At 32.9% G+C, this 27,487-nt stretch overlaps 3 protein-coding genes and 1 pseudogene across 11 annotated transcripts; all 4 read right to left on the reverse strand.

Annotated features, from left to right (window-relative positions):
* Positions 1-5,074: 5,074 nt before the first annotated feature.
* LOC18602432 (uncharacterized) lies at positions 5,075-9,292 on the reverse strand. 6 transcript variants are annotated; one of them, XR_001927579.2, is made up of 9 exons: positions 9,013-9,292; positions 8,636-8,826; positions 8,491-8,551; positions 8,135-8,183; positions 7,442-7,496; positions 7,266-7,353; positions 6,729-6,832; positions 6,438-6,556; positions 5,774-5,797 (listed from the first exon to the last, which is right to left on the reverse strand). XR_001927579.2 is itself a non-coding variant. In XM_018119716.2 (8 exons), exons 1-8 carry the CDS (start codon positions 9,197-9,199, stop codon positions 5,732-5,734), a joined length of 816 nt encoding a protein of 271 aa, XP_017975205.1. In that variant the 5' UTR covers positions 9,200-9,282; the 3' UTR covers positions 5,075-5,731. The 6 variants fall into 6 exon arrangements, 1 of the variants encoding a protein (XP_017975205.1); XR_001927580.2 differs by having other exon boundaries at positions 6,729-6,810; positions 9,013-9,291; XM_018119716.2 differs by lacking the exon at positions 6,729-6,832 and having other exon boundaries at positions 5,075-5,797; positions 9,013-9,282.
* A 945-nt stretch (positions 9,293-10,237) lies between these two features.
* On the reverse strand, positions 10,238-11,813 carry LOC18602431 (coumaroyl-CoA:anthocyanidin 3-O-glucoside-6''-O-coumaroyltransferase 1 pseudogene; annotated as a pseudogene).
* Positions 11,814-15,024: 3,211 nt separating this feature from the next.
* Positions 15,025-17,150, reverse strand: LOC18602429 (coumaroyl-CoA:anthocyanidin 3-O-glucoside-6''-O-coumaroyltransferase 1-like). 2 transcript variants are annotated; one of them, XM_088802817.1, is made up of 2 exons: positions 15,795-17,150; positions 15,025-15,515 (listed from the first exon to the last, which is right to left on the reverse strand). In XM_088802817.1, exons 1-2 carry the CDS (start codon positions 17,101-17,103, stop codon positions 15,382-15,384), a joined length of 1,443 nt encoding a protein of 480 aa, XP_088658943.1. In that variant the 5' UTR covers positions 17,104-17,150; the 3' UTR covers positions 15,025-15,381. The 2 variants fall into 2 exon arrangements, with proteins under 2 accessions (XP_088658943.1, XP_007033865.2); XM_007033803.3 differs by having other exon boundaries at positions 15,388-15,515; positions 15,610-17,150.
* Positions 17,151-19,708: 2,558 nt separating this feature from the next.
* Positions 19,709-25,330, reverse strand: LOC18602428 (uncharacterized). Of its 3 annotated transcripts, none has more exons than XM_018119464.2 (11): positions 24,691-25,330; positions 23,482-23,601; positions 22,845-22,969; positions 22,499-22,695; positions 22,020-22,301; positions 21,860-21,918; positions 21,561-21,597; positions 21,380-21,451; positions 21,112-21,262; positions 20,619-20,762; positions 19,709-20,489 (listed from the first exon to the last, which is right to left on the reverse strand). In XM_018119464.2, exons 2-11 carry the CDS (start codon positions 23,597-23,599, stop codon positions 20,067-20,069), a joined length of 1,608 nt encoding a protein of 535 aa, XP_017974953.1. In that variant the 5' UTR covers positions 23,600-23,601; positions 24,691-25,330; the 3' UTR covers positions 19,709-20,066. The 3 variants fall into 3 exon arrangements, with proteins under 3 accessions (XP_017974953.1, XP_007033864.2, XP_088658942.1); XM_007033802.3 differs by having other exon boundaries at positions 23,482-23,606; positions 24,691-25,329; XM_088802816.1 differs by lacking the exon at positions 24,691-25,330 and adding an exon at positions 24,073-24,089 and having other exon boundaries at positions 23,482-23,606.
* Between the last annotated feature and the right edge of the window lie 2,157 nt (positions 25,331-27,487).

The following is a 27,487-nucleotide window of genomic DNA, read 5'->3' on the forward strand; positions in this document are numbered from 1 at the left end:
CATAACAATATACATTATCACTATTTTAATTATTATTTTATCACTAGAAGTAGATGGATAATTTTATCATTTGAATTTAAGAATAATTTTACTACTAGAAGTGGATAGATAATTTTACCATAAAAAGTAGATGGATGCTCTAACTCACTAAAAAAAATGAATAATCCACTAAAAGTGGATAACCCATCATATGTGGATCACTCACCAAAAGTGGATGTATAGTTGTAACTTACCACAATAGATGAATACTGTCAACGTACCAAAAGTAGATGAATACATTAACCCACTAACCCATCAAAAGTGGATAACCCATCAAAAAGTGGATGAATACTTGTAACCCACCAGAAGTGGATAAATAATGAAAAGAATAAAAGGAATGCAAAAAACGTACTATTATTGATGTGTCATGAAAAATCATTGGTCACGTACTTATTGTACGTCTTAAATTTTATTAAGCATCATTGAAAATTAAAACATCTTGTGAAAATTTTAATCATTGCCAAGTTTATATAGCACATCAAGATATTTGTCTACCCTGAAAGAGGAATTGATTACATGATTGGTAATAAAAATATCTATTATTGATTTTCTTATCCTGAAAAAGGAATTGATCATTCGATTGATGATAGCAATATCTGATAATGAACTTAATAATAATTGGTATATTTAGTATCTATATTATAAAGATGTTTTAATATGTTTTCATTATATTTAAATGATATGTTATTATTATGTGTTTTAATTATGCATTTAATATTCTTTTATGTTAACTTGTAAATTTTTTATTTTATTAAAGAAAATATAAATATTGATCTTGTTGGATCTAAGATCAATAATGTAAATATATGTCTAGCAGACATTGCTACAACACACACTATATTTAAAAACAATAAATATTTTTCCTACTTGACAAAAAAATCAATGTTAGTTCAATATCTGATAGTACAAGATTAATTGGAGGCTTCAGAAGAGCTAATATTTTACTACCTTGAGAAATAAAGTAATAGAGGATGTATTATTTTTTATTAAGTCTCAAAAAAGTTTATTAAGTTTTGAAGATATTCGTTTGAATAGATATCATTTTGAGACAACAAATGAAAATGACACTTAATACCTCTATATTACATCTATTATCTCAAGTATAAAGTGTGTGTTGAAAAGAAAATTACTCACTCTGTTCTCAGAATTAAACTATACAAATATTAGAATAATTGAAACCCATAGTGAACTAGGAGTTTACTAATGATTTTAATATTTGGCATGATTGGTTGGACCATCTCGGATCAATAATGTGCAAAAATGATTGAAAATTTATCATTCATTGAAAATCCAGAAGATTTTTTAATCTAATGAATTTTATGTGCTACTTGCTCTAAAGGTAAATAAATTATAAGACTATCACCAACTAAAGTTGGGACTGAATTCTCTACGTTTTTTAATAATATTCAAGGTTATATGTGGATTCATACATCTATCTTGTGAACCATTTAGATATTTCATAATTTTAACCAATGCATCGACTAGATGGTCACATGTGTGCTTATTATAGCTTGCAATTTAGCATTTGCAACCATTCATTTGCAAGCACATTTTCCTGGTTATGTAATCAAGATTATTTATCTTGATAATGCTGGTGGATATACATTTCAAGTCTTTAATATTGCATATTAGTTGGAATAACTATTGAACAACCTATTGCTTATGTTTATACACAAATGGTTTAGCAGAATTATTTATTAAACACTTCCAACTGATTACAAGCTTATGAAATTCAAAACTCCCAATGTTGACTTGGGGGCATGCCATTTTGGATGCAGCAGCATTTGTATGCATCAGGCTAAATGAGTTATTATAAATTCTCCCTATACAATTGGTTTATGGTTAGAAACCAAATATTTTTCATCTAAGAATTTTTTAGATATGCGGTATATGTTTCAATTGGTCCACCACAACGCACAAAGATGGGTCCTCAAAGGAGGTTAGAAATATATGTTGGATACAAATCTCCATTTGTAATTAAATATTTAAAATTATCGATAGGAGATTTATTCATGACAAAGTTTGTCAATTGTTATTTTGATGAAACAATTTTTCCAACATTAGAGGGAGAAAATAAGTAGCTGAAAGAGGAAATTTCTTAGAGTAAATTATCATTATCTAGTTTTGATCATCGCACAAAGCAATATGAACTTGAAGTTCAAAAGATAATTATTTTACAAAATATAGTAAATAAGTTGTCAGACGTATTTACTGACCTAAAGGGAATAACTAAATCTTATATACCAGCTGTAAATGCTCCTATTAGCATTGATGTCCCTGTAGGACAAAGCACGCCAGAAGCGTGGAAATCAATCGATTCCAAAGATAAAGTCCTCGAAAAAGAAAAGGAACAAATATTTAAGATGGTTAGAAAGAAGAAGTAAAGACTTTAGAAGAGACCCTTGACATAAGTGATAAACACTTTAGAAGAAATTCAGGTACCTAGAATCAGTTAAAATAAAAAGATCTCAATCAATTATGTCATGATGGGAAAAGATGGAACCGGTAAATAAATATCAACAATATTTTGTATAAAATATAGAGCTCAATATTATGAAAGAAAATGAGGATCTTGAACTTACATCTATTGAAGAATATAGATATAGAAATAATTGGTCAATGTGAAAAGACGCAATCAAAGTGAAATTGAATTCAATTGCAAAATATGAAGTTTTTGGACCTGGAGTCCGTATACCAAATGATGTAAAACCAGTGAGATATAAATGGGTATTTGTGCGAAAACGAAATGAGAAAGATGAGATTATAAGATATAAAACATGGCTTATCGCAAAAGGTTTTCTCCAAAGATCTAGTATTAAATATGAAGAGATATATTCTTTGTGATGGATATAATTACAATTCTATTTTAACTAGTCTGGCAATATATAAGAAGATTGAAATGCATCTAATGAATGTAGCTATAGCCTATTTATATGGCTCATTTGATATCGATATCTATATGAAAATCCTTGAAGGATTTAAGTTGCCTGAAGCACAAAATTTGAATTCCCGATAAATTTATTCAATTAAATAAATATGTATATGGATTAAAGCAATCCAGACACATGTGGCACAATCGTCTTAGTGCATATTTATTGAAAGAAGGCTATAGAAATAATCCTATATGCCCATGTATGTTATAAAAGGGTTTAGATATGAATTTATTATAATTGCTGTCTATATTGATGACTTGAATATTATTGAAACTCTTGAAGAGCTATCAAAAGACGTGGATTACTTAAAGAGAAAATTTGAGATGAAAGACCTTGAAAAAATAAAGTTTTGTGTGGGTCTTTAGATTGAACACTTGCCAAATAGAATTTTTGTTCATCAATCAAATTATATTACAAAAATGTTAAAATGATTTTATATGGAGAAAGCATATCTATTGAGTTTACTAATGGTTGTAAGGTTATGAGATGTGAAAAAAGATATTTTTCGACCTTGTGAGGATAATAAAGAACTTCATGATCCTGAAGTACCATATCTTATTGAAATTGGAGCATTAATGTATCTGGCTAGCAATACATGACTTGATATAGCAATTGTTTTCCAACTCGAAGACATTGGAATGAAATTAAATATATACTTTGATATCTCCGAAGAACAATGGATATGGCTTATATAATTCAAATACATCAAAATAAAATTTAATTAGTTATGTAGATGCAGAACATTCATCTGATCCACACAAAGATCGATCCCAGACAGGTTATTTGTTCACATATGGATGTATGGCTATTTTATGGCGTTTTATAAAGCAAATTATAGTTGCTACTTCTTCTAGCCATGGAGAAATGTTAGCAACTCATAAGCAAGTTATGAATGTGTTTGGTTAATATCTATAACTTAACATATTCGAGAAACGCATGGCATGTCAACCAAGAAGAAAATTTCAACAATGTTACATGAGGATAATACTGTTTGCATAGCACAACTAAAGGAAGGATATATTAAAGGCGATCGAACAAAACACATAGTTCGCCAAAAATTCTTCTTCACTCATGATCTCCAAGAAAATGGTGAAATTAATGTTAAGCAAATTTAGTCAAGTGACAATCTACTAGATTTGTTCACTAAAGCCCTTCTTACTGCAACATTTGAAAAGTTGGAATACATTATTTTAAAGATCTCTATAATGCAGTCATCAGGGAGAGTAAAATACGCACTGTACTCTTTTCCTTCATCAAGGTTTTTCCCACTGGATTTTTCTTGATAAGATTTTTAATGAGGCGGTATTTCATAAGCGTATTCTTGAAAAGAATTATATACTCTTTTTTCTTCACTCGAATTTTTTTCCCATGAGGTTTTTTTCTTGTATGGTTTTAACGAGGCATATTCTTAATATAATAGATATTCAGGGGCGAGTGTTATAAATATTTTTGTGAATATCCATTTATTCTATCTATATCTAGATTTGATGTAAATTAGATTGAATTAGCATTTAATCCATCTAATCTCTAAGTGTTATCTTTATCTTGTAAATTCTATCAAGATAAAGGAGTTATTTGCCTACAATAAGCTCCCTCAGTTCATTTGTAAATATACACTTTAATAAGATTTCTTTTCCCCCCTAAATACTTTATTTCTTCTCTTTAATTGTTCTTTCAAGTTCTTTATTTGTTATTTTAAGATTTATTTCATAACACTATTTAATAGTAGCAAAAGTTTAATTTCCAAGAACAACAAAAGTTAGCAAATTTAAGTAAAAGTTAATTTAATTGCACTACTTAATAAAAACAATATAATTTAATTAATTTCAATGTGAATTTAATCATTCTTAATTTAAAAATTACTTTATGGGATTGATTGTTTAAGCCTTGTGGGGAAGGTGAGTTGGTTTTGCCACAGCATATTGCCAAGCCCATTTTGGGCGGTCCCTTAAGACAAGTCATTGGAAGAGTGGTTCTGGAATCAGAGCAGCTTTGCAAGGATCAGGGCAAGGGGTTTCACCAACTCATTGTTTTAATTTAAGTTTAAAATCCTACAACATTTTTGTATTATTCTATTTTAATTCTCTCGAGAAGCCATAGAAGAATCCAAGTTCCATATTTCTGTGGTTTCGTTTCTTGAATTCAACCATACACAAGATCACCATTTTTCCATCTCTCTAACCAGCTAAAATATTTACAACAAATGGAACAGAGGGCATGTTAGCTGCCTCAGTTGATCAAGTCTTTTGGTGGGTGTATTAAGGAATGGAGATCAAATCCTGCCTTCAGGAGAAGCAGCAGGGGGATTTGTTTTTCCTTTAGAGAGAAATTTAGGCTGTGTCTATCTTAACATCATGGTCAGAGAAATCATTTTCTAGCTCTGATAGTCGGGAAAATTTATCTCAAGGCACTGTGTGCATGTTATATTTTTGCATAACTTCCCAAGAGTCTCTTGTTGCACCAACTTCATAGCCTGTCTGACATGCGTATGGAAGGTGAGAGTGGTGATAAACGAGTTCATCCCAATTTCAATCTACTCTTCCAATATCAATCTACTCCACATGTTGGAACTTTTTATAATCAGTCACAGGATTCAAAACCAAGGAAACAGAAGATATTTCTAGAAGCTATATCAAGCAAATTTTCTTGGGATGGAGTATAACACAACAAACAATGGATCCTGTGTCCTCATCTTGCATTTGACTTGTATTTGCGGTGCAGCCGTGTAGCAGAGAAGTTACCCTTACCAATGCGAGTTCTCATGGAATAGATCCAAGAAGATGCTCTTCATTTATAAGGCTGTGAACACCCTCATAACTCAACCCCTGAAATCACACATAATAATTTACCACAACACCAAAAAAGTAGAAGGATACAACTGTCAGCACAGGTCACAAAATTCCTAGCCTACATATATACATCAGACAGCCTACAATCTCCATAGTATAGAAAACTGCTTTATTCAGATGGACACTTCAAGTGCTACCGTCCATTTTCCACTGAAGTAGGGTTTCTGCATATATCATCTACATGCATGTATGATGTAAGTGAGATGCTCAACATTTGCAAAGCTTAGTCTTTAGTCTTTACTAAATACTTTTAAATGCAGACTGACCAATATTCTATACATCAACTATGCCTCCTAACGACATCAATGCTCTCTAACTATTACTCCACAATTAAAGCATATTCAAGATCCTTTCAAAGCCAAGTTCACTCAACTCATTTTCAGTTCTGATATTACTCAGAGGCAAAGATTGCACTTTTCATTTTGGATTGTTTTCATTTGGAAGCTTTTGGTTTGAGCACTTGACATAAATTCTGCCTCTCTTTGTGATTTTTCCTATTTGTTGATGAATTTTATTCAGCTGGAAAGAAATTTTCCCTTACTCTAAAAGTATAGAATTTCATCTATCCATACGGTTATAGGCATGAATCCATGCAGGACAGAGTCAGCTCACTCACAGATAGTATTCTGGCCAATGAAAGGTAGGGTTGAGCAGCCACTTTTGCAACACAAATTGCAAGTACACCATTGGACATTTCTTTCTCTTCCGAGTAAAACTTCCTGTAAACTTGAATGCCTGAAAGAGCAATATTTCATAAATTTGCGTGATGCCGAATATGATGAAGAATTCACTTTAAAAAGTTCAAAATTTCCTCATTAAAAGAATATAAATGTAAAGGAAAAAATTGTAGCATGTAATTACAATTATAAGGTATTGTCATTAATTCCAAGTAAAGTTTGAAACTCACATATGACGGGGCTCAGACTACAATGTATAGAACAACTGGTGTTAGGTTGTGTCCGCCATTTCCACAAAAACTGCTCTGTAAACTGTTAACAGTGCTCACTGGAGCTAAATTCAGAGAACAGAAATTTTAAACATTTAAATTCTTGTCCAAACGTGATACTTTCTGTTTTACTTGTTTCTTCATCTGCTTTCAACTTTTTCCTGCTTAATAAAATTAACTTCTCATAACTGGATTTATCATTATGAAATGATCTCATATCTGCTTAATACAATGATCTCAGATCATCTTCCCAAGATAATTTTGGTTTGTAATTTAAAGGTATCGAGATTATTTGATATGGTTTAAAATATCCAAACACACCTAGGCTAACTACTCTTTCAACTTTTAGATAACTAAGTACTAAGGGACCAACATATTCCTTTCTTCCTTTTATTGTTCTAGGAGTGAACAATATTTGTTAATTGTGCTTGTGGACCAAACTTATTTGTAGTTTTAACCCTTATGGAAAAAATCATAATTTATTTAACCCTTCATTACCTTCATCTATTGTTTCAACTCCTGGAAGGACCTTTGCAAGACTCTCTGCTTCCAACATCTCAAAGAATGAAGCATAACGGTGAACATCCTGCCAATCAAATGTATTAGAAGAAACTAACAGAATAAAAGATTAAAAAAAAAGAAGAAGCATGGATAACTTGAAAAACACCTGCTACCTGAACTTCAAGTACCAAGCATTTGTTGAAAAGGATCAAAGCCCCAGATGCAATTCTGAAGTCAACGCAATAAGCAGAAAATATAAAGAAAAGCTTATAAAATATACTCAACTATTCAATATAAATCCATTATAAGTTCAGTGGCAAGCATAACCAGAAAAAAATAAAAGCAATATCACCAGTACCTATCCTCCAATGTCTTTCTTTTTTTTTTTTTTTTGAAGATAATGTCTTACTATTCTTGATGTAAATATCTATCTTCCCTATCCACTTTGAATAATACACCATATTTCTATTGAGGCTGATAAAAGGTGATTCTCAAATTAAAATTATAGCATCGGTTAATAGGATAATCTTTCTTTTGGTTTTTCAAGATAAGGCCGGTTGAGTTCCTTCTGAAAATGCTTAAGCCATTGACCCCCATCCCACCAAATGAAATAGAAAACATTATGCAATATTAATGATGACAACATTGATTAAAAAATTTATGTTTCCACCTCTTTTTCCTTTTTCTTTTGTCAGATTTCATAGGACTTGTTAGATAATGGTATCCGTGTAGTGAGTTTATTGTTACACAAGAAAAATCTAAACAAGGGCATACATTAAAATGAATCATAAAGGGCAAAAACTGCAAAGTAGGGAAAGAAATGAAGCAAACACAGATTCATATAAGCGCATTAAGGTGAGGCCTACCTATTATAGTCACCAACAGCGCACCTTCCTTCCATTGTTTTCAGGCCATCTACAAACAATACCAAATTAATAGGAAAAATGTCTTCACTTGAATAGTATACACTTGGAAAATGTCTAGAATGCAAGGTGTCACTTCTTCTAAAGGAGTAATAGAAAAGAGCAAATATTGAAACTGTAGCTGCACTTTAGCTCCAAAATGCAGGTCCCAAGTTCAAATGCCCCTGCCCCAACTTACCTATTAAAAAGGAGAAACAACTAATGTAAAGAAATAAAGAATGGAATAAATGCTGATATAAAAACCAAAGAAACGGAAGAGCATAATCATTAGCATAAATATTTGTGGAACAGAATAATACCCTTTAGTTGAGTGAAGAAAGGCTCCTGAACATGTAGTTCAAAATTGATGTTCTTCAAAATCTGATGAAATGCAATGATTAGCTATGCACATTAACTATGGATATAACTGGAAAAGGTAAAGCCATCATCATCAGATGTACAAACTTCAGCTAATTCAGATCCCTTTTTGTGAACTAAGTCAATCCACTCTTCTTTCTGCTTCAAGCCACTGCCTTCATAAGAAGATGCCAACTTGTTACACTTAGATGACGCTTGAAGTGAACCAAAAGTTATGATTTCATATAAGGCCGATGCTAACTGGATGTATAAAGGATTTTGAGAGACTCCTGGAGAATCTGCTCCATAAGTACAAAGAAATGAATCCCACCTCTAACCAAATGAAGTAGATACTGTAATTGAAAAAAATAAAGAAAAAAAAAACTGGACAGCAAATAGAATACAAATGGGGACTATCAATTACATATTTAGTTCCACAGAAAAAAAAAAAGAAGATTATTTGTTGGGTTTTTTTCATTTCTTACTGGCAATAGTGGAGATGGGGTCGGCTGAGTGGTGATCGAGGAGAGAAGAGCAGAATTCTTGTGAGAGCCCAATATCCCATTCTAGAGTTCCGTTCATCTGAGAGTGGAGAGTGAACTTCACAAGCTCTTCTACGCAGTTCCTCAGGTCAACTGGGTTTGTTCCCGGTGATGATGGCGGTTGCTCCATTCGGCTTCGCTCTCTTACTTCGTTTTCCTTCCTTCCTTACAGTTATCAACTGGGCTTGTGACTTACGAAAGGGCTGACACGTAACAACTTGTTCATTGTGACGCTGACAACTAAATTTTTCAACTTAACCCATAATAACTAAATCTTTAATAACAGCCATATTTTTCAATATAACATTAAAAAAATGTTTAAAATTTTTTATTATTTTATTATATTTAATTAAAATTTTATTTTAAATAAAATAAATTTTTATAATTAATAATTAATTAATTATTTTTATGTCACATGTCATAAATAATAATTTAATATAATAATATAATAATATGATATTTTTCATCTTTCACATTATATACGGATGTTATATGAATATAAAATAATAAGTAATAATTTTATTAATAATTTATTTTAAAAACATATTTAATAAAGATTTTAGTAGATATAATAAAAGAATTTAATTTTTTTATTTTTTAAATAATTTAAAAAATTTTAAATATTATGTCAAAAATAAAAAAAATAAATTCCATATTAGTTTCAAGTAGGTTCAAACTTTGTTGTTCAAGATTTATGCGTATTTCAAAATTAAATCATGTTTGAAATTGGTGATAGAATTAGAGGGAGATAAAAGAAGAAAACGATAAAAGAATGTTGTGAGATAGTTGGAGAGAGAAATTTTTTATTTAATTAATTATTAAATTTTTTTAATATTTAAATTTAAATTTTTAAAAAATTTTAATTTTACTTTACTAATGAAGTAACATTATTTAATAAAAATTATACACTATTAATATATCAAATATTATTAAATCTAAATTTAATGGTAAAATATTGAAGGGTAGCATGAAATAGAAGTTAATGCAACTGAGTGTCTTGAGTCTGAACTCGTCTATGCCAATCCTGTTGGATGATACTCCTGTATTACACTTGATATAGCATAGTAAGTCAAGACCTTTTAATTGAACTGGAGGATGATGAAAGGATGTGGAGGTGATAATTTGTTGTTTTCTTCTTTCTCTCCCCTAACCTAAGCTTGAAGACCAATTTAAAAGGACAAAACATTTGATTATTTAATGTTTTAAGTAGAAGCAAACATCACATAAACCAACCAACCGCTCCATCGTACAACAATTTATTTACACAGGTTCAATAAACCTTGCTCAAAAATAGCATTGAATTTGTCGAATTCATCTGGAGCAAGGGGTACGCCAAATTCAACGCCACTTTCCTCATCACTACTCTCAGCAATGGCAATCGATCCTTGAGAACCAAGGTGAACGACCTCACTCTTTGCTGGTCTTCCCCACCCAAAATCTGTCTCGTAAACTCGCAGTTTTGGCGATCCTGCAAGTGTTATGTAGTGTTCACATTTACGTAAGACTTCCTTTCCACTTGATATCCAAGTCGCTGCCCCTCTCAATGGTTCTTTCTCGAACTCCAGAATTTCTCTTCCAATAGCCTTTGCAGCCACAACCATCCCATTTTCTCCAATTAGCTCACTTCTTTTTGCTGTTGCAACACACGGTTCTAGACAGTTTCCAAAATAATTTGTGGGCAATCTTAGGCGGTACCTACAATCAGCTAGAAAAGTAAAGACGCAAATCGCATCATCATTTCTTAAACGTTGATCAGGAGTTTTATTACTTTGTTTCAGTTTGACCAAACAAACCCACATGAAAGCAGTGGTTACCACAAACGTTGACAATCTGGGCGGCTCCTTCTCGGTCTCTTCCACATACTTTCTTGCAATCCATGTTTTCAACATCTCAACATGGGATTTGTTGATTACAGGCGTGATTCGAACATTGTCTGTTGGAGTCATTCTTTCCAAAGTCTCCCAATCATATAATTCTTTGAGAAAAATGGTCCAAATTCCTCGAGGATCTTGGATCAAATCCCTGCTATAGTTAGGTGGGGAAATAATATTGCGAACAGAAGTTGAGTCCCCTAGTGACCTACAAATAGATGCCCAGGACTTGGTGAAATGACCAAAGGCCCTCCCATCAGCTGCAACATGACAGAAGGTGATACCTATGGAAATACCGGCATTAGGAAAGACAGTGACTTGGATGGCCATAAGCGGCTGCTGCTTGCAAATATTGTCGCCATCGGAGGACATACTTGGCGGTGGCAAGTTGGGAACGAGATCTTCTAAATCCTGAGCATGTCTTGGACGATTGCCTGTGATCAGATGCTTGAAGTCTGCTGTGGATTCAATGACAACAAACGGGAGAGAATCACCATCGGCATAGTAAATATAAGGCCTTTGAGGAAGTGGAGGCAACTTGAGATTGCCTGCAAAAGGGAAGAAATGTTGCAGAGTGAGTGAGAGAGATGTTTTGAGATTGGGGAGAGCGTTATGCAGGAAATGGGAGGTCGGGTAGGGGAATTTGTAGAAGAAAAGGCGTTGTATATGACAGCAAGAAATCCATAGGGTGTCCAAGAAAGTGAGAGGAAGAGAGGTCGTGGGAACTGAGCCCGGCGGTGGAGAGACATGGCTAGCTTCAAGGAACTTGATGAAGCAATGTTGAGCCATACTGTGGAGAGGTAGCCAGATCAGAAAACTTCTGCTCACGCAAGCTTTATATAAAACTAGAGGTGCAGTAAATAGTAATGCAGACGATCAGTTCGTCACGCTTGCCTAGAATCAGGTGCATGGCTTTGAATTCACGAGATGAAGCACCGCAATCCTTTTGCGAATCAATTTTCGGTATAAAGCAATGATTATGTGTCTCATTCGGATCTCGGAAGCAGGAGTAGTTTCGGCCGCCTACCAAGTTCTACGTTATCTAAACTTAGTCCCGCACTTTCTCGCGGTTTCCATGTCATATAATTGCATTAAACATAGATAAAGTAAGGCATGGATGCTACATTCAATTAGCAGCTTCAGATAGAGCCAACGGCCCACGTGAAAAGGGTATTCTGTGTGATGCAATACTTGGACCGACAACAAACAAGACAATTTATTTCCTCACCAACCGCTCATATGTAACGTGCTTTTGGTACTTTTCTATGCGTCATTTTATATTGCTTGCGGTCTAGTTCGCTTCATCTCTAGTTTTAGACCAACGAGTTACTACTAATCCTTTACATAATAATAGTTGGGAGCCTTTGTTTTATGTTGTTAGCTAGTTTGCACAAGCTATAGTCACGTCTAGAATAGTAAACTACTTGTCTCCTTTAATCTCTATAGGTGTCTTCATCATGTTCCTATCAACTATTCTACCAAATTCTCCTCAAAGAAAAAAAAAAATACCTAACTTGATCAATGAAAGAGATTGGTTGCACCAATTAAAATCACACTTATACATGTTAAAATCTCTTTTAACTGTATAAGCATGAACTTCATTATAAGCTTCTCAATGGAAAAGGATTTTTTTAATTTCTTTTTTTACAATGAGAAGATTATGAGAAATAACCTTTTTTGATAAAGATATTTTAAAAATAATTATCAAAATAAATTTAATTATTTTTAGTCATATTTTGTTATGATTTGAGAAAAATACCTTTGAAACTATTTCAAATAAATTAAACCATTAATCATAATTTTTCTCTATTTGTACTTCTGATTTCTCTCTCTCAACATCTCATTTTCTTAAATTTTATCGATTTCTCTCTTCGACATTCATCTCTTCTGATTTCTCTCTCCCGTATTTTTAGATTCTTTCAAGACACCAAGCAATGGTTTTGATGTGTTTGGGTAGGTGACTATTTGGAGAATTTGATTTTTAGGTATTTTGGATAAAACTAAAACGGTAAAAATGATCTTAGATATTTGAAATAGCTCTTAATTGAATTAATTCGGAACTTAGACACCAATAAACTCAAAATTTTAAAATTTATAAACCTAGATTTAAAAAAAAAAATTATTTTTAGTCGAAATAGGTGTTTTAGATAAGAAAATTTATGTTTTGATTTATGAAAACATATTAGAAACACTTTAATCGGTATCAAATTATAAAAAAAAACAAAAAAAAATGAAGAAAGTTGAGAGGATTAGAAGTTTTTGTTCGTATGTAACAACAACATTTTAAGCATTAAAGTGTAACAAATTATTTTTGAATATGACGTGTAACAACAATATTTTTTCAATATGGTGTGTAACAACAATATTTTTTTATCAATATGACGTGTAATAACTTTTTTTTATCATGGCGTGTAACATGTTTTTATACATGACATGTAATAACAATATTTTTTTCAACATGGCGTGTAACAATAGTATTTTTTTTCAATATGACGTGTAACAATCTAACTATGGTGTGTAACATGTTTTTGTACATAACAATGACATGTCACATATTTTTGTATATGACATGTAACAACCTAACCATAACAATACAACACGTTTTTTTACATAACTTGTAACAATAATATTTTTTTTTCAATATGATGTGTAATAATCTAATCATAACGCGTCACATGCTTTTGTATATGACGTGTAATAACCTAATAATGATATATCACATATTTTTATACATAACGTGTAACATCGTAGCGTGTAATTTTATTAAAAATAATTTTATCTAATTAAATTAAAAATAATTAAAATTATAAAAAAAATATTTTTAAAAATAACCCTTTTACGATTGCAGAAAGATAAAGGAGATGGATGGCCTTTACCACAGACACAAAACCTCGGCCCATGGCTCAATATTGGTCAAACCCATTAGTGGTTTCATGAAATTCAATGTCTGTGCCAAGGTTCTTTCCTGATGATAAAGGGGTTATGAAACGAGTATTCTCCGAACTCCGTAGAGCGGAGGACTCTAGCTTCGTCGTCGAACACATGACAATTAAGGCAGGATTCTCCTTGCTTTCGTCTTAGCTATCATCACACTCGTTTATTATGGAAAATGCCATCCTTTAAGCAAATAACAGTGACCAAGTTGTTTAGAGGATGAAGAATATCTCCAATAACTTATTGACTATTATATGGACTTGCAAAATCCAGATTTACACGAACAAATTACTTCTCTGCCTGTGGGGTTATTGGCACATAAGCTTTCCCCTCCCGCTGCTGTTCCCTGCTTCTGTGCTATGTTATCTTGCCTGCATACAGGGGAAAGGCGTGACACCTTTGAAAATTCTTACAGTTACTATTCTTTTGTAATTCTTGTGAATGAATGGGTCTGTATAAGGTCAACGATGACTCGTCTTGATTCCCCCATATACTTCAAAGGGAGTCTGTTTAGGGGCTGTTTTTTTGTGGTCTTTGTGGTTCTGCTGGGCTGTTTTTTGTGGTTTTTGTGGTTCTGCTTCTGATGTCTTCCCCTTCAGGGGTCCTGGCTTTGGACTGTGGTGGTTGATGGATATGGGGTGCTATGGATGACAAACGGATTCTTTTTGTGTGATTCTCCCCCCTTTTTCCTTTTGATCAATACATCTGCTATTCAAAAAAAAAAAAAAGACTTCGCTGCCTATTTATAGTCTGTAAAGCAAATGAATGTGTCTCAAGTTCTGCTATAGTGAGATTTAATCAACTCATGTAAAGTCTTGCCACAACCAGATAGGCCTATTGCTGCTTAGAAAGGGCTTGGCTGCTCTGTTTTCTGTTGTGGAAGCCAAACGCGGTTTAAGTGATTGGTTGTTGTAAGCCTTTTCGCCTTGTTCTTTGGTCGTCTCTGCTTGCCATAAGCTGATCACAGGGAGCTGTTTGCCTATTTTATTTCAGGCTATACAATTCTTACGGAGATGGTGATAATATCACCTCCAGGCTCCAGTATAAATAAAATTGCCATTGCTCTTCAAACAAAATTAACGATCTACTAATAAATGATTAATTAAAGGTTGTTTTAGCAAGTAAATAATAGCAACCACTAAAGTGTTCCTATTTGAAAGTTCATTATTGAAATGAAACAAATGTACAATATGCTCCCCCAAGGCTTCAATTTGTAAAAGATCAATGGCAGCATTTCAGCGTAATCAAATATATCCCTATAGGTATGGTGATACACTATGATGCTAATGCTATGAGTTTTATCACAATATATAGGTACCATTTCAGGGTAAAGGATCGAGCACAAGTTCAAAACGGAACCTCGACAGCTTAAAATAAAGCTTCAGCAGCAGCTGGAGCTCACATCAATGGTGGCAGGAAATCACAAACAGAAGCAGCTGCAACAGCAGGCACTCTAAGCAAAGCACAACAGCAACAATTCAAGACATATCAGCAGCCACTTCAATAATTAGCTCAGCTCACATATCAGCGGCAAAAGCATCAACGAAGTAAGCAGAAATTCTGAAATGAAGATCAAATCTATCACACTTGATCTCAGCAGCAAACACTTTATTCCAGCAACAGGAACATCAACAAGAGAATCTGAATTGAAGACAATACGATTCAGATTTGATTTCATCAACAATTCTTGATATGCAAATCGAATCTCAATATCTGTTATGATCATTTGTATCACCTGTAATAAAGTTTAGATTTTGTTATACTTGTATATAAAGATGTACATAGTTTGTTATATTCAGCTCCAACAATTAGTTAATCGTAATTTAACAGTTTATTGCAACTTTAATAAGCCTTGCTCAAAAACAGCATTGAAGCTATCCAATTCATCTTGAGCAAGTGCTAAGCCAAACTCAACACCACCTTCCTCTTCTCTACTCTCAGCCATAGAAATGGATCCAAAAGAACCAATGTGAGCCACTTCAGTTTTTCTTGGCCTTCCCCACCCAAAATCTGTCTCATACACACGCAATTTTGGTGATGCAGCAATGCAAACATGGCGTCCAAATTTGAATATTTCCTCTGCCCTCGATAACCATTTCTCTGCCTCTCTCAATGCTCCTTTCTCCAATTCCATGACTTCTCTCCCAATAGCCTTTGCAGCCACGAGAATTCCTTTCCCTCCAAGCAGCTCACTCTTCTTAGCTGCTGCAAAACGTGGCTCGAGGCAGTTCCCAAAGTATGTTGCAGGCAATTTCAGGCGGTCTCTGCAATCTGCCAGAAAAATGAAATGGCAAAGCATGTTATAACTATCGGTTGATGAAAGATCATGAGTTCCACTTTCTCGTAATTGGACCAAGCAAACCCACATGTAAGCACATGTTACCACAAAAGTTGACGTCCTTAATGTCTCCGATCCATTTTCTTCCATGCACTTCCTTGTGACCCAATTTTTCAATAACTCAACCTGGGATCGTTTGATGACAAAAGTGACCCGAAACTTGTCATAGGGAATGCTGTCCAAATCCTCCCAATTCCACTTGTCCTTCATGAAAATGGACGCTAGCCCCAGAGGATCTTTGATCAAATCCTTGTTGTAATCGGGTAGGGACTTGTTCAGACAAGTCATGAGATCGCCTTGAGATCTATGAGCGGATGCCCATGATTTCATAAAATGAGTAAACGCCTTACCATCTGCTGCAACATGGTTAAACGTGGCACCTACGCAAATGCCTGCCTTCGGAAATAGAGTGACCTGAATGGCCATGAGAGGCTTCTGCATGCACGCAGTACTAGTCGTGCTATGTGAGTACGTACTTGCCGGTTTCAGTTTGGGGAGAAGAGCTTGAAATTCTTGAACATGTCGTGCATGGTCGCCTTTGAGATGGCTGAAATCTGCCGTGGATTCTTTGGCGATAAACTGAACAGAATCACCCTCTTTGTACAGAATATAAGGCTTTTGAGGAGGTGGAGGGAACACAAGATTGCCTGCAAGGGGGAAGAAATGCTGCAGAGTGAGTGAGAGAGATCTTTTGAGATTGGGAAGAGTGCTTTGCGTGAAATAAAAGGTAGGGTATGGGAAATCATAGAATAAAAGGCGTTGCATGGGAGAAGAACCAAGCCAGTGTATATCAAAGAAGGTAAGAGGAAGAGAAGTTGTGGGAACTGAGCCTGGTGGAGGAAATACATGGGTATCTTCAAGAACTTTGAGAGTGTCTGGTAGGACAGCCATTTGAAGGTTGGAAAGATTTGGCTATGCTAATTTGTTTACAATCTTAAAAGGACTGAAACAAGGAATTATAGTGCTATTGATTTCTAATAGAGCTCAATATTAAAAGTATAGGAAGCAGTATTTGAAAATCAGCACGTTTCTTTGACTTTTCTCCTCAATGAGGAGCTTCTATTATCATCCACATTAGAAGTTTGATCTTTGTGTTAGGTTAAGAGTTGACAAATGTTATTGTTTTTGTCTGTTATTTATTAATTTATATGTTCTCTAGAAAGTTATAATGTTATAGAATTATACCCCAAAGGATTGTCAAAGATGGAGATAGGTCTCCCTCTATATTTGATCAAATTCAAACTTTGGATACTTTTATTCCCACCAACTCTATACATTTTACAAATAGTGCAACTTGTCCATATATATATATATGATCTCCTTTTATCCTATGTAATTCATTGACTATTTTCTTTTCTAGAATCTGGTTTTTTTGTCAAATTATTTATTATATTATATATAGAAAAATGACATAACTCACTTAATAAAATAAAAGTACATAAAGTACCACATCAAATATATATAAAATAATGACAAGAAAGTCCACATTTTGTTGAGGATGTTAGGTGAAGACCTGGTGCTGAAATTTAATTATTTTAAATTTGAACATATGCTCTCTTCCATACAAGTTATTGGACCCTCTCACATCACATACATTACACGATTTATTTTAATTATTAAAATAGGAGAGGAATACCAGAGAATGATTCGAAATTTATTACGAATGAGAGAAAGGCATCACGTCAACAAACAATACTACTAATCGTTATATAATTATCAAATTTTATTCATTCCATCGGATTTAATGTCAGTTTTATGAATTCTCTTTATCTGTGCTGCACTTGATGGAATATATATTATTATACCCTTTTTAATACAAAGAAAAACATGAGACATGTGATGTTAAAATAAGATTATAACATCTTAACAAGTGTATTTTATAAGCATCCATTAGTCAAAATATTGTTTTATATTTCCCAATAAATTGTTAACATACGATTACATCATTGATGGGTCACTAAGATATAGGATTAAGCTGACCTATGAAAAAAATAAAATTATATTCCAAAGTTTTGAATGAAAGCGAACATTTGTCAAAATGCTTACATATGATATATATTATAGTTTTTACTTTTTGTTTCTTATAAATGGCTGACGAAATTGCATTTAAATAATAATAACTAATAAAATAACACTTTTGAACCCTAAAAGTTTCGTACATGTTTGAATTTCATTCATGTTTTTTCCAAAGTTTAAGTCCTTCCATCTAAAATTTGCTGCCAATATATTTTGTCTTCTCCATCCATCTAAAATTTACCTAATGGTTGGTGCATAGTGATTACCTTTTTCAATAGACTATAGTGCATCAAAATACGAAAAATTAAGCATTTTGGCATTGGGAGGTCGGCTGGTCCAACCATGTGGTTGGGCCTTTCCAAGAGCCATAGCCATGCCCCAAACGTGCTGGGTCCAATGGTAAACAAGTGATTTTTTGTTTGAATTTCAATTACCCGAATCTAATAAATGTTACTATTATTATTATAAATGTTTATTTTTATGAGCAGTTTCTTAAAACACTTGAACTTTTTTTTAGAAAAAAAGTGTAACATCTGAAAAAACCCTTAAACTATTTTAAAAAATTCAAATAAAAATCAATTAAGCATTTATACTTTTATTTTAATACAAATAACTCTTGTATTTTTATTTTAAATCAGATAAACTTTTATAATTAATGATTGACTTAATCAAAATATCATTTGTTATTTTATCTCGTGTGACGTTGATATGACATGCTAGCATATCATAATTGATGATAATATGATATGTTGACGTATTATAATTGATAATAATGTGATACATTAATTTGACATATTTACATAATTATTTAACATTTTTCACTTTTTACATCAATGTTATTTCAGTGTTATGTGAATATAAAATGACAAGTAGTATTTTAACTAATGACAATTAGTCAATCATTAGTTACAAGGACTTATTTGATTCAAAATAAAAGTACATGTATTTCATTTAAACGTAATAAAAAAATAATTTTTTTTAATTTTTTAAAATAGTTTAAGGACTTATTTATTATTATATAAAAAAATGACATTAATTTGTATTCATAACATTCAAGTAAAATTTATTTTTATCTGGAAAGGGAGAAAAAAAATTCAACGAGCAAAATATTGTCGTTAATAAACTTTGTTTGTTGGACATATGGCATAATATTACAAAGGGAATAGGAAGGGAGCACCAATTCAAGGTTGCGATTTCCATTCTTGCTACAAAGTAATTTTTTAATATATAGTTTTTGTTGAATTGTCTCTCTTTTTTTAAACCAAAAAAAAAAACCATCAAAATTTACGTATTATTAGATGAGCTAGGGAAGTAAAGAAAGGCAACAATTAATGGACATAATAAAATGAAAATGCAAAATGATAATAATAATAATAATAATTAATCAGACAACCAAAAGAAATAATTAATGCCTTTAATAGCTTTCCAACTTAGTTGAAAAAAAAAAAAGCTAGCTCATTTTTCAATGTGGCTATACATATGAATATCCTACAACCAAAATCTAGATGAAGGAATTGTTTTTTATTGCTAAACAATTAGAGTATTACACCATATTATGGGGTTAATCCCCGTATTGGACACTACATTAGATTACAGAAGCAAAATCTGTAACGCTAGGGTAGTAGAAAATGCAAACTAAACTTCAATCTTTTTCCTTCCTATGGAGACAAAAAAATGGCCCGTGTTCTATTTTTCCTATCTAGATAATCCATCTCTATCCTTATTGCGATCTTGTATCTCTACCTGTACAAACTAGTATTGTTGATGCTTTAGCCGGCGTTCCTGGAAGCTGCTTGCGCATTGTCTTCCAAAATAAACAATATCGAAATTTGCAATTTCTAGACTGAATTCGAGTTCGAGTGATCTTTGATCACTTCATTATTTGCTTGGGATTCCAATGAATTTGTTGTTGCAGATTGAGGTTTCACAGAACCGTCCAAAGAATGAAGTTGTTGCTCGTGATGAGCTTCTGCTGTCCATATCAGAACCAAAAATACCATGATGATTGAGAGAAACACCATTGCAGCCCATGCCATTCGCACGGATCTCTTCAATGGTTTGCAGTGTTCGCGAAGGATCTCAGAAAATGCGTCACTCACTGACTGGCATTCTACTAGACTTTCCATGCCAGGATAAGCATTTAGTAGGTTTTGGATTGAACTTGTGTAAGCCTCCACTGTTTTGTACTGACTAGTGGATATGAATTCTCCCTCTTTGCAGGTCCCATTATTGGCATCAGAACAAGTAAATACGGACAATATCTACAAAGAGATGCAAAGAGAGTCAATCAGACATCAAGCTGTCTCTCCTTTGTAGTTACGGAGTGAGAAATATTACTGGAGATGCTAGCTACAATGCATAAACCATATTGGATTTTTCCTTCTGCATACCTTTGGTATGTCGCCAATCCTAATCGTATTAGCAGGACAGTCATCTGGCCGGTATGTATATTCAGGTGGCGCAGAGAAAGGATTGCAAACATAAGCAAGATTGGGATATGTTGTTGCCTGCAGGAGTGATATGTTTGAATTCACCTGAAGAATAGTCAATAGAAGACGAATTGAATCATAAGTAAATTGTCTTGTAATTAGAAAATAGAAATTGAAAGGACAAATTTGATGTTTGCCTTTGCACTCTCAAGACTTTTCTATTGTATGAGACCTCAAAGTTTCATGAATTTGAATGCAATTGGATTACTTTCAGAAGTTGAATTCAACTTAAGCAGTTGCAGGATTGAATGCCACGAAGAGATGTATTTAATGTCATGAAATGCTACATATTCAAACCAGTTCTAAAGATTGTAAGCTAAAACTTAAACCTTCAGTTTATCAGCAGAATACCCTGTTCAGGTAACATATGAACTAAAATTACAATGACATTTACCTCGTTAACAAGGTCGTAGATTCCAGCGCTAACATCAAATAAGACTGGTTTTGCAGAGAGCAATTCATCACAAGGGAGGATTGAACTCAAGCTGTTGTTGTAGGGATTTTCTTTGAAGTTTTCTAGAGCTGTACATGTATCACCTGAGAACCTGGCAATTCGATAAATTATTTGAGCAATCAGTTATGCCTGCAAACAATTCGAGCAAACCTAGGAGAATCTTGAGAATTGATAAATAAGCAGGAATATAGATAAACCTTAGACTTACTTTTCCAAGAAGAAATAAATCCCGAAGAACAACCAGCATAGAATTGTAAAGAACCAACATATTGCAATTAGCCTGAAAGGAGAAAGATATAAAATATTCTTCACGTCAGTTTTCTCACTTTTCAACAAGTGATTGGCAACATGCATGATGAGTTAGATTCATGAATGGTCAAGTTCCTTACCAGTAAAGTGCTCGTCGTACTCTCAAAATTCCAGTCACTGCATAAGGAAAATCATTCAACTTTCATAAGAACCATAGCATGAGTAATAGATAGGAAGAATCCAAAATTTATCTTGGAGTCATCATTATTATACCTTTAAGTTTGACAGCTTCAAGAGGCTAGGCAACTATAATTTCAACCTTTTCGATTTAAATATAAATATTCTAAGTTTAGTTTAAGGCAACTTCCTTCTTGATAAGGATTATAAATTTTGTTTTGTTTATGATAATGAAAATTTTCAGAAACACTTCTAAACATACCTGACAAAGCAATAACTGCTACCAGGTTCAAGGAGATAGTCACAATGGTTATTATAAACCTGTAACAACAAATAAATATAAGGGTCAACATCCTTCTAATTGATATGCAATTGGAATTTTTCTCATTGGGTGGGGAAAGAAGAAGGGGAGAGAGATTTACACTATCTTGAGACCCCTGTCAATCAATCGTCTGTTTTTTCTAGCCTGTCTTTCTATATCTGCTGCTTCAACATCCAGTTTCTCAGATGTGGAGGTAAGAAAGCTAGTTGCCTCTCCAGTTCCATTAGTTTCTCCCAAGTTATCTCTCATTTCTTTCATTGCCCCTGTAGTGTTGTATATTGTTTCTGATGCTTCATTTGCTGTGCGCATAATAATGTTCACCACAGTCTTCGCTTCAGAATGGAATTTAGCAGTCCCCCCAAGAGCTAAACCAGATGCAGCACTGCAAGGAAATTAGGATCACACAATATATACAGTGTTTGATCAGTGGTGGGTTATGCTTGCCACAATTCATGAACATTTTCTAACGAATCCTCTATTGCTTTTGATCTTTGTAATTGAAATATACATATATATGAGAATTTCAATCAAATTTTGAAGTGCTGCAGCATCATTATACTAGAGAGTTGAAGCACTTACATTGCCAGGATTGTGAAGATTACAGCTAGGAGAATAGGCCATAAGCAAAATTGGTTGTGACAGAGTGATTTTGTCTTAGGCTTTCCCTTTCTTTTACAACAGTAAGCAGTTGCCGCGAGATAGCCTCCATATAAAATTCCAAACAAAAGCCATAGGAGTCCAACTGCATACCCAGGAACCCCCGTAAATATAACTGACTGCAGAAAAAGCAAGGTGGAAATTCTGAGATTAATTTCAAAAGCTGTCTGCATAATCTCAGCTATTTTTAATAAAAAAAAATTAACTTCAACTAAAAAATCCATTTAATTAATAATAAAATTGTAACTGAAAGGGTTCAGAGAATTACACTCCAATAATGCTTGTTAGTGATGTCAAATCCTCCTCTATACTTGTTGAAATTGTCCAATGGATCCACCCTCACAGTATCATCTGATTGTCTCACGGGTCGTGACACATTGATTGAATTTGTATCTAATCAATACATGCAACATAAAAAAAATGATAGATATATCAGTTTTTCTGTCATGTTTTGGAAACAAGAACACATGCTGCTTGCCCCATGATGAATCATTAGGTTAGACCCAAATTGAACTTGTGTTTTAGCCCAACTAATTTGTCATACAACCAGACTTGGCCCATATTATTTATCAAATTGACCAGAAATTGAGAATAATTTATACTATATTTTAATGCTTCCTTCAAGACTGATTGCATTTATTTATTTAGCTACCGGCAAAGGATATAGGTTGACTTTTGACAAAACAAATGCCAAGTTCGTGGACCATCCTTTATGATTTTGACTCAAAAATTCAAAGCATATATTATACATTTTCATTGAAATTTGTATCAAATTGCATAACAGACGTATTTTATTTTATATGAAATATATATTTAATGCTTTTTTTCTTAATTGCAAAGAAGACAATTGACTTCTAAATGATGGAAAAAGGAAATAGAGAAGTCAAAAGAAGTTTATGCCAAACCTGGTAGAGAAGCACTAGCTGAATCGAATTGCCCGGTAGTTTCTGTGAAGGTTAAGGCTAAAATCAGCAGCGCAAACAATGAGGGCAGAAGCAGTCTTGTGGCATTTGGGCATCCCATTTCTACCCTGTCAAACAAGGAAAAAGATTATTTATGAGTTTGGAATTAGAATGCTTTGACAAATGATCAAAGAATCATTAATACTACTGTTTTCCTGGCAAAGTGGAACAAACCCATTAAATGCAAGTGCTGTATGAACTCACTAGGGATGGAACAACTAACCCATTCAACAAGTTAAAACACCACTGAAACTCAGCAAACAAGTTCCTAATACTTTGTAAAAAAGGAACCTAACTGATCAAAAATGGTGGCTTTAATACAGAAGGGGTTTGAATATTGCTAGGCACAAAGACACTATCCCCATGCACCCCTATATGATTGAGTTCAGATAATTTATATTAGGCAATTATCTTCAAATTTATTATTGGGATAAGTACTAAGAAAAAACCATTGCAGTTCATATGAAAACAAGGAAAAAGGTACACAATAATCTTTCAAAAATTTACAGGAAAGAGCATTGAGCTTGAGTTTACTTTGTTTGAGTGTTGAGATTTTCCTTAGCAAATTCAGTTGGATTGGAAACAAGGGAACTTTGACGCACATAATAATAAGATTTAGCAAAAGAAAAGCAAAAGGGTATCTAGTTTAAGTGTAAATGGAGAAAGATATTATTTTTTTGCCTATATTGTGTAGGACTGTCAAAAGGGTTTGAAAAACTTTTCTAAAAGCAGGCTGGTTTGAAAGGGTTTGAAAAACTTTTCTAAAAGCAGGCTGGTTTGAAAGGAATGACTTCTCGACAAGCAAAGAACATTTTTTAACCGACATGATCTAGACCCTCTAGACATCTAAAGGAACAAAAAAGAAACACAAAATAACAGTTTTCTTCTGTTTAAAGAATCAGAAAAAAGATTGAAGAAGAAGTATGATGGAAACTGCTACTTGCAGATGTTTGCAGGCCGACAAAGTCCTAATCTGGTGGCTCGATGATAGCATTAGAATTAGCTTAGCTTTAACTTGCAACAATGACCAATAAGAGAATTAAAGGACAGAATTAAGAAAGGAAAAAGATTAATTAAGAACAGAAGAAGAAGAGGAAGATTGGGAGAAGTGAGCATGCAAGGGACATGGGTTAACAATGAAATTATACTTACAGAAACTTCAGAGAGAAAACTTTGTGCAATAAATGCTTTCAATGGCTGCCTTTAGGTACAGCTTTTAATATATCTTCAATCTTTGCTTTGATACATCAGTTTGAATTTTCCTAAAACTTAATCTGACTGGAAACTCTGATATAAACTCAAACAGGGTTGTATAGAAATTTAAGAGTTCACAACTCTAGAAGCTTAGACTCTTCCAAATGATGTGTTTCTGGAGGCTCTATAACTTGAAAACCAAAAACCCAAGTCAAGAAACATCAACAGAAACACCTCTGTGAATTTCAAATTTCCTCCTTACATATCAAATCTCCATTGTAAGTTTCAAACGAAAGCACCCAAGCATGTGCGCCGAAGGCTATACTTTGTGTAGAGAGAGAAAGAGAGAGAGAGAGAGGATGGAGGGAAGTTTGAAGTTTCTCAACTGAACCCACTTCTGAAAACTACAACAACTCCTCAGCTTTCCAAATATATGTATTCATTCGTTTCAAGTGGGGTTGTCTGAAACGCATCCGATTCTAACCAAAACACTTTCTCTCTCTGTGTGTGTCTCGTAAAAGTCAAGAAACAACCAAGTTTTCAGGTCAAGATGGTTGCCTTTCCGTCAAGAGTATGGTCATATTTCATATGTGCTGACTTGTAAAAATAAATCAATTTGTCTTCGTTGGATCCAAAGGGATGGCTAAAAGTAAAATGGTAGGCTACAAAGGAGACTAGGGATCAATTTCCTTTTTCTTTATTTTCATAAATTTTGGAAAAGAAGAAAAGAAAAAAACCAAATAATTGAAGAAAATCAGAAGAAACAAAGGTTTGCACACGGTTTCCTTTCCTTTTCATCTTCTGCACTTCATTAATAAATTGCCCTCTTTTTCTCCATGTTTTTGTCTAAAAAAGCACAGTCAAAAAGATACAACCAAAGGAAACTGAGCAATTTCGGTTGTCTGAATATGACAAAACTGTAGTTATGGATTTTGAAACAAAAAAAATCATGTGGGTAAGTGACAAAAGACATATGCCTAATACTGCAACTTGAAGTTATAAACAGATATTCAATTCAAGGGGGGGCTGGCATCTCCTTCTTTGACACTGTACTTTTTCGATCTGTTAACTAAAGTTTAACTAAACCAAGAAAATCCAAATCTTAATTGATTAGACCATACAATTTTTCCCTATGTTTTTGTTTCGAAATTTGACTCAAATATCATTTTTCTACGGTTGCAAGCATAATATATTTATTTTTTAAAATTTTAATTTGTATAAAAATAAATTTAAATATGAAAAAAGTATCACTAATGTCTGAGTATCTATCAATACAAAGACAGGTATTGTTAAATAAGAACATGCAAATTGATTTGATATATTAATTTAGTATAATTAATTTTAAACTTGAATATTTCCCTTCAATTTCAAAATCGATAAATTATAATCATGGAAACAAAATAAAAAATATGCATAGTAATATTCAATGAAATGAATCAAAGGAAAAAAAAAAGAAATTATTTGAAAATTTTACCTTGTCTCGAAGAACCTCTTATTTGCCATGCAAAGAAAATAAGCATATATTTAATTCCTAAGCCCAAATCAATAAAATAAAATCCTTACTTGTCAAATCTTTTGACGTTAGGATGATATTAAAATTAAAGTTGTCAATATATAATAATTTGAGATTTAATTACTCATGAACTCTAATCTAATACTTTTTTAATGAAATTTTACTAGTTAAGAGTTATATAAAGAATCAATATCTTAAAAATCTTATGCTAATGATAACAGTTCAATATAATTAAAACTCTTTTTTTATTCATAAAATAAATTTTATTATTAAAACAATAGATTATAATAAACAAAAAAATTAATCTGAAATGACAATTTCAAAGTTTAATTAAAGTGAATGTCTGCTTTCCTCAATAAAACATTTTACCCACATCCTTACTTCTATATATATGATCATAGATATTTTTATAATGGATTAACAATATTTTTAATCAAATTAAGAAAAGGATTTAAAAAAAAAAGAAATAAAAGTTTAAGAACAAAACCATGACATTTCAATCTATGATGACAAACATGACAATATCAGGGTTGCAATTTGCTTAAGCAATCAAGTGCTATATAAACTTAAAAGGTTATTAAACTATATAAATGAAGCTACTTCTTAGGCCATAAATTAAATAATAGCCAATTAAGAAGGTATAAGATGGTCCATGTGTTTGATTAATTATGATAATGACATATGGCATCTTCTTAGAGGTAACTCAACCAGTTGCGTGAAAGGTTTGTCCCTCCTACGTGTGAGGGTTAAAGTCACACCCTTCGTCAACAAGCCTGGCTCCATTTTTAGCTTTTAGTAACTTTGTGGCTTCCGTCTTTAGACCACGTTTCCTTCGTCTATTTGTTTTCATTTAAGTCGCTTAAACACAACAAAGAGAAATATTGTACTTCCACATATCGTTTGGGTTACGTGGTTAAATTTCTTATTCGAAAATGACAACGCTACCTTCACGCACAGTTACTTTGAAAATGTACAGGTTTGCTTCCTTTTTCTTTTTAATTTTTGGAGAAAAGAATTCAGATGATTTAAGGGTTATTATCTTAAAAAGATTTAATAAGAAGAGGGACAAACAAAATAATTCACATCACACGTCAACATAATGACTGACGTGCACTCCTTGAAGGTTCATAACAAGGGAGCTTTTTAATTTTTATATTGTTTTTGGCAAGGACTCTGGATTGATTCAGTTATGCTCGTTTCTTCAATAGAAAGTTGAAATCCTTTTCCTGCCTTGAATTTGTT

The sequence above is a fragment of the Theobroma cacao genome, unplaced genomic scaffold, assembly GCF_053813885.1.
Source record: "Theobroma cacao isolate CCN51 unplaced genomic scaffold, ASM5381388v1 tig013, whole genome shotgun sequence".
Taxonomy (NCBI): domain Eukaryota; kingdom Viridiplantae; phylum Streptophyta; class Magnoliopsida; order Malvales; family Malvaceae; genus Theobroma; species Theobroma cacao.